The sequence below is a fragment of the Poromitra crassiceps genome (assembly GCF_964638095.1).
Source record: "Poromitra crassiceps genome assembly, chromosome: 28".
Classification (NCBI taxonomy): domain Eukaryota; kingdom Metazoa; phylum Chordata; class Actinopteri; order Beryciformes; family Melamphaidae; genus Poromitra; species Poromitra crassiceps.
Window position 1 is genome coordinate 10,284,274 of NC_139651.1, and position 14,141 is coordinate 10,298,414.

At 44.1% G+C, this 14,141-nt stretch overlaps 2 protein-coding genes across 2 annotated transcripts in view; both read right to left on the reverse strand.

Annotated features, from left to right (window-relative positions):
* thsd4 (thrombospondin type 1 domain containing 4) overlaps window positions 1–5,578 on the reverse strand; it is a gene marked incomplete at both ends in the record, with an annotated part of 69,450 nt that extends 63,872 nt beyond the window's left edge. The window contains 3 exons of the mRNA XM_083662468.1: window positions 1,524–1,605; window positions 2,750–2,812; window positions 5,544–5,578. Of these exons, the coding sequence (XP_083518594.1) occupies window positions 1,524–1,605; window positions 2,750–2,812; window positions 5,544–5,578 (180 nt within the window). The remainder of the gene's footprint in view (window positions 1–1,523; window positions 1,606–2,749; window positions 2,813–5,543) is intronic.
* Window positions 5,579–10,957: 5,379 nt separating this feature from the next.
* The window catches only part of lrrc49 (leucine rich repeat containing 49), a gene marked incomplete at its 5' end in the record, with an annotated part of 63,125 nt that continues 59,941 nt past the window's right edge, over window positions 10,958–14,141 (reverse strand). Inside the window, 2 exons of the mRNA XM_083662469.1 lie at window positions 10,958–11,222; window positions 12,255–12,414. Of these exons, the coding sequence (XP_083518595.1) occupies window positions 11,004–11,222; window positions 12,255–12,414 (379 nt within the window). The 3' untranslated portion in view covers window positions 10,958–11,003. The remainder of the gene's footprint in view (window positions 11,223–12,254; window positions 12,415–14,141) is intronic.

Here is a 14,141-nt window from a genome sequence, read left to right on the forward strand (position 1 = left end):
CGAGAGGCCTTGAACTTGCCCAGATCGTTGCCTCGTGAAAAGCCTCAAGTCACTGACCTCATCTCATCAACATGACTAACCCTGCACCCCCCCCCAAACCCCTCACTGTTTATGAAACAAACCTCTGTTCGTGCTCAATATAAAGCCCTGAGTTAGTTGGCTGATTGGTGGGTGTCTGTTAGTGTTCCTATCCCCTATTGGCTACCTGCGTTTCCCCCCACTGTTGTTGACTCTATCCCTTCTGTGCCGCTCTGCCAGCGCTGGTATTAGCGGGGCGATCAGTGCGCTCTCTTGTTTGAGGACCCTGCCAGCAGGAGCAGCTGCCGTGCCAAGCCGGCTTTACCCGCTGAGCCGCATGGAAATCCTGCGCTCTTTAAGGGGCACTTTGTCTCCATTCAGAGCCGACCTCTCCGGGCAAACACATGGCCGTATAGTCAAAGCTCAGCTTGCCTTTGACTCTGAGCAGGATGGAAAGAGAATACAGACGCAGTGGGGAGAGCGTTGGCATCCGGCCTCCTCTCCTGTCAATCACCACCAGCGCGGAGCTATTCAGAGAGACTTCGGACCCGCCTCCAACCTCCAACCTCCCCCCCCCCCCCCCCCCCCGCTTCGCCCTCTGTAACCCGACCCCACTGTCATCTCCAGGGGTCAGCCAGAGGTCACACAGCTGGACTCCCCCGGTGGACACACATGGTGTGCCGACTGACCCACACCCACAACTCTCTCTCCCACAGGCAGAACGAACGCCCCAACCGACCTCCACACCCCACACCCCTCTCCCCCCTCTGACTGGACGGTCGACCTGTCCGTCAGCTTCATCCACCAACAAGTTGCAGTTATAAATCTTGGGCTCATCATTCGCTGTCTCTGTCTCTTCAACCCGCCTCCTCTAAACAGCTCTTTACCCCGTTGTGTCCCAGGGTTCACGATGAGGGTTGTGTTTGCTGACAGCTGGCGTAACCCCTCTCTCTGCTCCACCACCTCTCTCTGCTCCACCCCTCTCTCTGCTCCACCACCTCTCTCTGCCCCTCTCTCTGCTCCACTGTCGTCGACGGGGACTTTTCACTCCTGCTCTCGTCACGAGTCAACAGATTAACACCCGGGTCGGGTTCAACCCCCTCAGGGCGCACTCTCACTAGGCTGATTGCATGTTTACACATCATACTGGCATCGTGGACGGGGGCGCTGCTGGCTGGATTGAAAAGGGCTTTATAGTCATGTTTACTCTCTAAAACAAGGATGAGAGGATGAGACAGATGAGACGCTGCTTGTGTAACTGGGGGTGGTAATGTGGCTACGCTAACGAGACACTAAGACACGATCGTGCACGCTATCTCAGCATTCCACTAGCCTGTGCCAACCATGGGATGAAACAGACAGGGGGGGGGGAATCGCCTGCAAACATTCAGGGGAGGTCTATCGCTAGTGAGCTTTGCGGATTGCCAAACACACCGCAGGTGTTAGAACACAGATTCATTTTCGCGCTCCTCCATAAGCAAGTGGCATTCCCGGCTGCAGCTCACCTTTCTGTGGTCTGTCGTGTGCTGCTGGCACTCCAGAGGATTTGACCAAAGCAGCAGCAGCAGCAGCAGCAGCACAGGCACTCTACAGACAGCACAGAAAAGGTTAGGATAGATTGATGGATAGTCAGTAGGGGTGTCACGATACACTCAGTTCACGATACGATACGTATCACGATACTGGGTTCACGATAACGATACGATACGATACGATACGATTTTAACAATATTTTTTTAAACTTGAATAATGACAATATATGACTGGAAAAGTAGTATTTTATTTGAAATGCACAAATACAAAACATGCTGTTGTGGGAAATTGTTATTACAATAACAACTAGAAAAAACATGAGATTGGAGATAAGGCTTATCTTGAAATAGAATGAGTTACACCGTCACTTAGATTTACTTTGAACTACGGTAAAAGGTTTCTCAGCAGTATAAATTCTCATTATGCATCTTCAGTTTTTCTTCAAACTCAAACAACAAGACTTGCATCTTCAGTTTTTCCTGTCAAGTAAACAGTTTTGCCAGAAACTCAATTGAATGGTTTCTCTCCTGTATAACTTCTCATGTGTCTCTTCAGAGACTTGTTCAACTGAACTACTTTCCACACATTGAACTTCAACAAACAAAGACGTTTCTTAGTCTATTTTTTGAAAAAAAAAAAAAAAAAAAAAATTTTTTTTTTTGCGATATGATATTTCATCTCAACGATACATATCGTGACGTTTTACTATCGCGAAATTTCGTGGGACGATATATTGTGACACCCCTAATAGTCAGTGTCAGACAGATAGATAGAAGGACATTCATGTCACATACAGTCAGTTAGGGATGCACCGATATGAAAATGTTGGCCGATACCGATAACCGATATTAACATTGCAGTTATGGCCGATAAGCGATATCGATATGCTCTGTATAAAAACAAGTCTCTATGGTAATCAAATTGTGTACATACTGAAAAACACGTGTAAACACTGTGTGAATTTGAAAAAGTAATAGATTTCTTTATTTCCCAAAACATTTGGAAAAGCCCATAAATCATAGATTTACCGCATTGTTTCCTCTCAATGTGAACATTTTGACTGATACCGATAACATGATAAAATGCCCAACGTCGGCCGATACCGATATGATCGCCGATATACCGTGCATCCCTACAGTCAGTGATCCATTAAGATGCTGAGATACTCACTCACTCACTCACTCACTCACTCACTCACTCTACCTGAGAGTCCAGACACAGGCTCCCCTCATCGCTCCTGGACTCTGAGGGCCGGACCCGTCTGTGAGAGGAGATTAGTTTGCATGAACACACACCTGAGTGCTGCTGACATTTTCAACACAATCGCTGCCTGTGCAAACCACACTCCCGTGGTATAAGTTTGTCTGATAAGGGAGTTAACAGAGGGTAAAACCCCAGCTCAACTCGCTTGAACCCGCTCTTTAGTTTGACAGAAATCTGTATGACATTCTGAGTATGATAATGAGTGCTGGGTATACATTTAAACATTTACAATACCACTACAAAAACGCTTGCAGTGATTGGCCGTGAGCAAAACCATACAAATAGTTATTTATTTCTAGATCTTTGTACAAAAAAAGGATCAAATGCATGTATGGTTTGACTGGAGAAGTTTGGATACTACTTGGTACTGGGTCATTTCGGTCGATACCTTTAAAGGTACGAGTACCAATACCCAGTCCTAATGGTAATTGATATCAAACTATTTGGTCTTTTAGGGAGATTTAAAATATTAATTGGTGTTTTTCATAAGATATAACTGATTGTTTGATCATGATCACCAACTTGAAGGTCATAATTCTCCCACCTTTTTCTATTTGCCACACAGCTCTGTCTGTCTGACCACCCGTCAAGACACTGACTCAGGGGAAAACTAAATGACTGCTGCCCACTTGACCATGTGAGTTGACCCCTGACCTCTGGCTCCTAATGAGCAAAGCTCCCCTGCTGGAAAACTACACCCCCCCCCCCAGATGGCAGGTCTGAAGTCCAGTTTAGGGAAACACTTTCACCCTCACCCCCCCCCCTCACCCGCCCCCCAGGCCCCCCCACACACACGCACACCCTATAAATCTGGCCTGCTTTGCTCCTCAAAATAAAGTCCCCTATCCCTCATTGAAGAGGACAGGGAGGTCAGAGTGCAGCACAAATCAAGAGTTTTCAGTTTTTGTGTCCAGTCGAGAAACAATATCGAATATTGGGAATTAATCCATTCACATTTTAGGCTAATTGAATAACGAGCACATGGGACGATTCATCACAATGAAAACGCTTGTAAAACTCACAATATTCAAAAGGAAAAAATTATCTACAAAAACGTTTTTTCTTCAAGGAATGATCTTTTTGAAAAATAGAAATGAACAAAAACGAAACTTTGCTTCACCACCCATGTGCGTTCAAAGTGTTATTATGACCATGCTTATTATTTAGGCTATATTAGGCTACCTAAATTACATTTGTCAGGTTATCAACATAACAGCACGCTATATCGCCAATCGCCATGCCTTCCTTACCTTTACTGATGCGGTCGAAAAGGATGAAATACTTTGCAGTGTATTTTCTCACCAAAGTAGGCTATCCTATATTGCAGCGTGTTCATATAGGTACAAATGCAGGTATCCTCATAGTCGGAAAATGAGTCCAGGTGGGAATGTAGTAGGACTTCAGTTAGCATCCGTGCCCCATAGTTGCCAGTTAAATCCCAGTGCAGCAGCAGAGCCTCCGGACCCGAGTCATGGTGATTCCAGCGCGCTCTCTGCGCTCTGCTTTTACGCACAGACACACACACGCACACACGTTGGCCCTGGCCTACTACACACACGCAGTGACAGAAAGCTGAGTGAAAACCACACGACAGACTGAAAAGTACTGCTGCTGCGCCCCCTGCCGCAACCTCTCTCCCTCTCCCTCCCTCCCTCCCTCTCTCTCTCAAACTCTCTCTTTCCAAGCTTTTTCTTTCGGTTTCTCTGTGCTGCGTGTATCCAGATAGATAGATAGATAGATAGATAGATAGATAGATAGATAGATAGATAGATAGATAGATAGATAGATAGATAGATAGATAGATGGATACAGTAGATGGATAGATGGATGGATAGATGGATAGATGGATAGATAGATGGATAGATGGATAGATAGAGAGATAGATAGATACATATATATATATATATATATATGGATGGATATATACAGTAGATAGATATATAGATAGATAGATAGATAGATAGATAGATAGATAGATAGATAGATAGATAGATAGATAGATAGATAGATAGAAGAAAGGCACTGTGGAGTGAGTGATCAATTCAACCACATTTTCATTTGGCATGCTTTACTTTTTTTTAAATGCTCCTGCAGTGTTTTAAAGTGAGTCTGTCTTTCTGTCACTACCTGCTTCCCTCTGAAATCTGGACCTGGGCCAGTCCCCATGACAACGGAGGAATACATGCAGTTACACACCTAGGGAGAGAGAGTGCCACAGCCATAGCAGTCAGACACACAGTCCTTAAAAGCTGCAGTATAACCAGCCTATTGGCAGCCCCCAAATGGCAACACTGTTTGAGTTTTGCAGACTCCAGACCAGTAGGCTACCCATAAATCCTGTAAGGCAGAGGTTCTCAAATGTTTTTCAGCCAAGGAGCCCTCACAAGATAGAAAATATACCGGGGACCCCCCTCATTCTGATTTGTGATTTTGGGCTAAGCTTAATTGTTTCCACGGTAACGTGCTTGACTGTTAAATTGATAGGTTTGTTAGATTAGAATGTAATCCATGAACCATTTTAGATTTAAAGCATAAAATATTTCCGTTGAACTATGAAGCTTTTGCAAAAAAAAGATTTTATTTTTTATTTTCCTGAAACCTTTTCACGGACCCCCATTTGAGAACCACTGCTGTAAGGTGCCTTCAGTAAACTGCACTCCCATTGGCCTCGACCCCCGTTGCACCTCCCTCTGGCCGTGATCATGATGCCCTGAGACCCCTAAGGTCACCTTGGCAGTGCCCTGCTAGCAGCCTGCTCCTTCATCCTACTGCTGGGCTTATCATTTGCCTGGAATGTTCCTGGATGACTGATTCACTTCTGGTCTGCACTTTATATGTCTGTGCGTTTGTGTGTGTCTTTTGAATTTCTGCTTGTTTGTTTGTTGTTTCTTGCCTTGTTTTATTTATGTGTTTGCTTGTTTTGTATTTTTAACCTGCCTGTTGTTTTTATTTTCTGCTGTAAAGCACATTGTAAACTCTGCTTTTGAAAAGTGTTATACAAATAAAGTGTTACTTACTTACGTATACCTTGATAAGTATTTCAGCCAGCTTGTCCGTTGGTGATTGGCGATCTGAAACCTGCAATGAAATTGGATTTTCTTTGCACATTGTGATTAATTTAATTGTTTGATACTGTTTTTTCTCTCTCTCTCCTCACAATTATTTATTCATTTAAACTCAGAGCTTCATCTCTGACATTTAATAGGTGAGGTGGGTCATCCTGGAGCTTCTTAACCAACCAAAAAGATTTGGTTAGCCTATATAGGATGGTCTAAAATGAACTATCATTGCCCTGCAAAGAGGGGGGGGGGGGGGGGGGGTTCAGGGAGTAACCAGTGATTGTAGCCTAATTATTATGGCAGGAAGATGGGCAATTTAAAGATTTTGAATGTCAGGACAAAATATCAGCTATTGGCACCTTCAATCCAAAAGTATCAGAATCGGTAATATCCTTCAAAAACCCATATTGGTCAAACCCAACACTGCTTGGTAGCATTGTTCCTCTTAGCGTGCCTGCTTGTCCAATTTGAGAGAAGATAGGGCTGTGCATGCTTCACTGATTTACGCCATACTTTGTGACATATGCATCTCATTACAGCCATTGTCGGACTGGACAATGGCTTCATTATATAGCCAACATAGTGTGTAAATACTTTGAAATGTGTCAATATACATCTATGAATGTACAGTATGTCTCATATCTATGTAGGTTACTCATCATCCATGTATTTATGTCATCTGTTAGGAGAGCTGTCCCCTCCTCCCTCATTGTTGTTCAGTGTTGGGTGTAACTCATTATAAAAGTAACATATTACATGTAATATATTACTTTTAGCAGTAACTCCGTATTATAACATTACTTTTAGGATTTCAGTAATAATATACCAGTTACTCAACTCAAGTTACGAATTGAGTTAAAACATTTTTAAATCAAGGCACATATTTAAATAAATATACAATCATTTCCTAATCAAACTGTCTGTTTTTATGCAAATAACCACTATAGATGACAATAACAAAAGAAAAGAATAACATTTAGAATTTTGGATTGTTTACACCGACTTTCAATGCGGTTGACATTTTTCAGGATGGTTCCAGGGCGGTGATGTCATTCTGCTGCTGCTGTTGTTTTGGTGAAAGTAATGCAAAAGTAGTGTGATAAGTAACAAGTTACTCTACACACAGACAGTAATATTGTAAAGTAACATATTACTTTCAAATGAGAGTAACTAGTCATATGTAGTATATTACATTTTGAAAGTAACGTGCCCAACACTGGCCCTCAGTGGTGGGAGATGTTGTTGATGATGATGCTCAGGAATTTGCCTTTAAGCCCAGTGTTTCCAAACCCCGTCACAGGCCAACAAGCCTCCAATTAAAGCAGCGTTAATGAACTACTGTTCCGGATGACCCGTTCAAAGCCGACGCAGCCGGACTCTCCCGTTGTCTGTCATTAAACAAACATGTACATTGCCCTGCCACTGACTGCGCGTAAGGCTACAGTGCACCGGGAAAATATTTACATATATTTACATATTTAAATATTTACTTACAGTCAGCAAGTGTAAAAAATCTGCGAACGGGTTGACATAACGCCCCTTGTTTTAAATGCAGTTTCATTTGTGTCACAAAAACGTCTTGGACCAACTGACGATGTCTTGAAATAAGGCAGATTACTACACTGGACAGGTGATGCACAGTCATTTGATTCACCATCATTCTTGGATCAGGCTGATTTGAAAACAAGTGAAAATATGTTACCCCTTTAGTTGGCGTGTTACTACAAAACATTTTTTTTACTTATTTTAAATAAAAACTGGATTTTAAGATTAGATTTAAGATGTAAATCACATGGATATTTTTTTGCAGTGTATGGCTCACAATAAACAATGTGCTTGGTTCATTCCAGGAGAAACTAATAGTTGGTCCTGTGAGGTGGAACCGAATTGGCAGCCATCGAGGCTATACAGCTAGTCTCTGAGAGTCTCTGACATCATGCCTAACCTCAGAGCTTATTACTCCATTCTACTGTGTAACAACATCACTTCATTCAAGCCCAAAACATACAGAGCGATCACCTCGTTTGTGTTTGTTATAATATGAGCTGGTCGTGGTCTTTTGATAACTTCACATCGTGGACAGCATCACATCATGTTCTCACACCTGAGCAATGCAACACAGAGAACTGTAGCCTGTCTGTAGTCTGTGAATGAGGAACACCCACCAGCACAAACTGCAAAGGGTATCCATAGACTACAGCCATACATGTACTGTCAACCTGCTGTGCTGTCAAGCAGTTCAATGTAGCCATGGTCATTTTACTGTACATAGACATGTTCCCACTCCTACGGACGGAGACCCCCCCCATATTATACATCACTTAAGGACTTACTGGACATTTTACATGGACTTATTTCATGGACATTTACATGGACTCCACTATATGTCACTTTAAAGGTCTGTTACTTTGCACTTTTTAAAGATTGTCTTTCTGTATTGCCGTTATCACTGCGCTGCATACTAACTGCATAAAGACAAATTCCTCGTTTGTAACATGTTTACTTACTATGGCTATTCAAATCATCTTGAGTCTTGAATTCAGTTGCTTCAACATTCCACAAAAAACACTTGCGTGACTTCAACTTCTCTCTCCCACTCCAGCACCGTGCCAGTTCTCCTTTTCACCACTGCATGTAAGTGCCACAGGTATCTGCTGTGGACTTTGGCGGTCCCTCACTGTGTGAACCATGATGGAAGTGCACTGTAGGGCTGTGTAATGGTATTCCATAACAGCTGCACAATTACTCATTTTGCATTTTGATATTTGTAGTTACCACACAGTTAATCATAGAATATTTTCATATTGGAAGAATTATAACATTTCATTGAATCTAAAATGTCCATCTTCAAGATGTCGGTGTAGATAAAGAAGGGAGGGGGCAACAGGGGAAGTGAATGAGTAGCAAAATGGATGTCATGTGAGGTAATGCTAAACAGGTGCTGGGGGGAAGCACAGGTTAGCTCTTGTTGTTGCTATGTGACACTTGACGAGTTGCACTTTTTTCCCCCACAAAAGATGAAATATCTTCAACCTCTTAGCGCACAAACCCGCACATGCTAAAAGCATCACTACCGCTGACAACAAGGGGAAAACAAGAGAGGTTGCTGTCGGACATACAACTTAATGTTCTGTCCTCCTTCAACAACTCCAGTCAACTCCAGCCCTTAAGCAAGGCATGAACTCCTAATTGCTCCAGTGGAGCGGGCCAACAGTAAACTGTAGTACCTGTCTGTCAATCCCTAGGTTGTCTATGTGTGAGTGAGTGAAAGTGTTTAACCCTTCCCCCGCCTGCAGCTACTGTACACTCCCCCAGGCTGGTGCTGTAAGTTCTTAGTTAACTTGCCAGATTGAATAAGGGTGAAAAAATAATTCTCTGCTGTACGGTGAAGAGTGAGGGGAGCAGGGAACAGGTGGTGTGGAGGCGGGTGCAGCAGCCTCTATGCCTTCAGGGACATTCCAGCCTGGGTTTGCACTAGTAGCCCAGAAGACCCTTCATGGTTCCTGGACCTCCCAGTGCAGAGCAGGGTGCAGCATGCACACACACAGCCTCTGCCTCCTGGTGGAACCTCTGGTCTATGAGCCGTTGATAATACTGTCCTTCTCAACGTGACTGTCAAGTTTGATCTGCTCAAAAGAGTGGAACCAGAGGGTCTGACGTGAAGGTTAACATACCTTAGAGGCAGAGATGCTCACAAGTTATTTTTTGCAAGTCCAAGTCAAGTCTCAAGTCTTTGAGGGACAAGTCCAAGTCAAGTCTCAAGTCCCTATCGATGAGCGTTCTATCATCTGCTGCATGCCATCCAGTCTGCTTAGAACACTGCATAGCTAAAACTAAGGAATTCAAAGCATGTAGCTACTAGCGTATTATCCTCACTCCTTATCTATTGGAATACAGTAGCAACAATGATTAGAGATGACATTAGTGGACATTTCCTTAATATTAATGCATTAAAAAAAAAAAAAGATTGTTTTACAAATCCAAAACCTTCAAGTCCAAGTCAAGTCTCAAGTCTTTTGAGGATGAGTCTCAAGTCAAGTCTCAAGTCGCTGTGTGTGACTTAAGTGCGACTCAAGTCCAAGTCTCAATTCCAAGTCCCCATCTCTGCTTAGAGGTGGACCAACATGTGGTCATGCTCACGCACTACAAAGAGCACTGGTAAAAAAACGTTTGTCCTTAGAACAAAACAAGTGATTTGATTGCACTCCCACATTTTAGAAAGCTGTATTTGAAGGTTGGATCAATGCTGATTGGTTAAATGAAAGCATCGTTCTTGCGCCTCCTGCAGAGACAATTCTCGTCAAAACAAGCATGTAAAAGCACACACAGAAACTGAGCGTTGATACAGAATTTATTAATACTAAGTACAATACAGAAAATCTGTGGTCATCAAAAGAAAAGAGAAAAGAGAAAAGTCTTTTGTGCCCTTCTTGTCGTGTCAGGCAGGAGAAAGTGAGAGAGTGACACACGAAACATGAGTTAAGACAACGATCATCTAATCATTCTAGTCTCGAGAAAAGAGACAATGGTCATCTCCAGCTGATGATGACGACGGTGAAGAAGAACCACTCGGAAGAAGGCTTTTAAAGTGCAGAGAGGATGCTCTGTAGGGACCACAGTGCACCGCCCCCTCCCTTTGACTTTCTCAAGCACATTGCCACGTTGCTATGCACCACAGAATCCAGACTGTCTTCTCGGTGAAAATGTACTTTCAGTCAATGAAATCGCCCGGCGGTCATCACAGCTGACATCGACTCTTTTAAAGACACACCTGATGATCCATCTCAAGGAAGAGCTTCCCAGATACTGAGGAAATACACCCTTCCCTTTCCAAACATCTGAATGGCTGATAGTCTCTGAGTCACGACGTGTTTGGTATTGACCCATTTCTCACAGCAACCGTTTTGAGGTGGTAAAGCAGGAAGTAAAGCAGGTGCCCTCGTTAATGTTATTGATTTCACCCGATTTACTTCCTGCTTTACCACCTCAAAACAGTTGCTGTGAAGTTTGAGAGCGTGCTTCAGAGGCCTCCAGTATGCTGTGTGCGCGCGCGCGCGCGTGTGTGTGTGTGTGTGTGTGCGTGCGTGCGTGCGCGTACGTGCAGTGAAAGAGTTGAACCTGTGGTCCTCTTCACTTGGTCTGGGAGAGCCTGGCGAGGTTGGCCTGGCGGAAGGCGGTTCGCTCCCTCATCTCCAACACGCAGTCCCTCACCATCTCCGCAAACATGGAGGGCCACAGCTTGTGCAGGGCCTCGCCCTTCAGGTGAGTGTCCGACGCCCTGTGGACGAGCTCCTTCACGTACTGCTCTGTCATGGCAGCCCGCGCCGACACGGACTCCACAGTGCCCTCCTGTGGGGAGAAAGGAACACAACATAGAGACGCTGCATGAAATAGGCCACGCCCACCACGGGGAAAAGCTCCGTTCATTTCCACACACCAGCGTCATTTTCCTTGAATTAAACATAGCTAAAAGCTGTTGTGTGGTGGTGGGCTGCGCAGACAACAAATGTAAAAAATCGCCAGTTAAAATTTTTTTGTACTCCCGAGCAAAACAAGGAAGCCATTGGGAATTGGCGAGAAGAAAAATGTGGATCTAGCTGTCAAGGAAGTAAGTTGCAGTGTTCATCTTCCGTTCCACTCCAATGGACCAGGGCCCAGTTGCACAAAGCACCTTAGGTTAAGATTTCCCTTAGAGTCAGAGTTAAGGTGTCCATAAAATAGAATCGGCCGCACAAAACACCCTTAAATCTTCTCCATAAGGTTCAACATTTGAAGGAAAACGTAAGCACAAGATTTAAGGGTATCTTGTGCAGCCGATTCTATTTTATGGACACCTTAACTCTGACTCTAAGGGAAATCTTAACCTAAGGTGCTTTGTGCAACTGGTGCCCAGTTTTTTTTACTCTCAAGAGTTCCAGGAAGTAAGGTCCTGGATTAAGCAGCACTGTCGAGTTACAGCAAAATGGACAGTTTGTGTTGTACTTTGAAAGTTTGTGTGTGTGTGTTTGAATCAAATTGTACATTATCAGCTTTATTTTAGCATTCAAAAGTAGCGCGAGACCCCTTCCTGGCTGTTCATTGGCTAATGAGTCAGGCATTTTGGTCCTGCGCTGATGCCACTCTCTCTCTAAATGGCTCTGGGAGTGCCCAGCCTAGCAGCAGTAATCCCACTACATTCATATTCATATCAATTGTGGCGAGTGACTAACGATGAGCGCAAAGGTACAATGGGGGGTTCAGTGCCTTGCTCGAGGGCACTTCATCAGGCCATGCGGGCTGCTGGTGGACACACATTGGCTGATGTGGGAATCAAACTGGTGAGGTTTCAGTCACAGGACAACAGTCTCTGGTCGTGGTGCAAAAAAGGGGGCGTGAACTCACCTCGGGGGCGGTGCCGTCTGCGCTGCAGTCTCGGCTGGGGTAGTTGAACAGCGCTCTGCTCAGGCCTTCTCCCAGGAGCTTCCCGTTGTCTCGCAGCTCCTCCGGACTCAGCCCCGCCCGCCGGCCACGCCCCTCTAGCAGGAACTGCAGCTGGCGCTTCCTGCAGGGGAGAGAGAGACAGTCGGACAACAAGTGAGTCAGGTGTAAATATCCAATGATGAACTTATCATCAATTATGACATCATCACTGTTGACATCGTCTTCAATGATGACACCATTAAAACCTTCGACATTGACATCATCACTGTGACGCCGTAACCTTCAACAGTGACATCATCAATGATGCATCAGCGGTGACATCATCATCATCATTGACAACAGCGCTGACATTATCCGGCATCATCATCATCGGTGACATCATCCAACAGTCGTCATCATTGGTGACATCATCTACCAACTTTACGTTTTAGCGATTCTGGCTCTTCTCTGTCTTTTTTCATACCTTAATACTGTGTCACAGTTACACATTTCCCCGGTAACAAACTCATTACTTCACTCCCTTTTCATTCAGATATCCATCAAGACTGATAGTGGATACGGTACCGACAGCACTGAGGATGCGCCAGCATGAAATTCTTTGGAACACACCACATCCTGATGTTGTTTTTTCCAAAGAATTTATTGCTGACATTTCATGACAGCAATCCCAACTGCTGCCAATTTAAATGTGAATAATCTGAACTAAATGTTTTTTTCTTCACACTCATCTCGGTAGTCATATGCAGCAGCAGCAGGATCCGTCGAGATGTAAGAGGAGTTGAGGACATCAAAACAAGGATGTAAGCTACATCAAGTGCTGCCGTCTATCAGTATTACTTACATCTCATGCGTTACAGCACTGCACCAACATGTTCCACGCATCAGTGCCAGAATGCTGAAACTGTTTTTTTGTATGAAGAGGCTGGAGGCAAACATTCCATATCATAAGATAGTGTACAGGGGCCCCCCAGTGGTTCACCTGGTAGAGCGTGTCCCGCTAATAATCTACTAGGGATGGGGCCGATCCGATCCAATATCGGTATCGGGTGCCGATATGGCACTAATTCACGGATCGGATCGGATTTTTTTTGCAATTCCAACGCGGGCCGCACACTGGCTGTAATTTGCCCATGTATAATAGTATCCTTCTTTGCCTTGTATATTTTCTTAATTTTGTCTGCTTTTTGCAAGGTATATTTAAAAAAAAATCTTTAATTGGCCAAATCTTTGCCTATACTGTATATTCAAGAAAAATATTGGTATCGGCATAATATCGGTATCGGCAGATATCCAAATTCAGGTATCGGAATCGGATCGGAAGAGAAAAAAGTGGATCGGTGCATCCCTAAAATCTATCACAGTGGTTCTCAAATGGGGGTCCGGGTCCCCCCAGGGGTCCGTGGCACTTTGCCAGCGGGTCCGTGAAAAGTTTTCAGTAAAATAAAAATAATAACCTTTTGTTGTTGCAAAAGCTTCTGTATGCTTTAAATCTAAAATGGTTCATGATTACATTCTAATCTAACAAACCTATCAATTTAAAAGTCAAGCACGTTACCGTGGAAACAATTCAGCTTAGCCCAAAATCACAAATCAGGATGAGGGGGTCCCCGGTATATTTTCCATCTTGTAAGGGGTCCTTGACTGAAAAACATTTGAGAACCTCTGATCTACCACATAGAACCCAGGGTAAACCTGTTCTGTGCCCGCCACTCGCACCGTGCGCTGCGCTCAAAGTTCAAAATTGTTTCAACTTTGACCTAAACGCTGAGCTTTCTCCGCTCGACCTCGCCGTGAGAGAAGATGGCTTCTCATGTGAAGGCAGCTTTATAGGCTTAGTCCTTCCCAGCT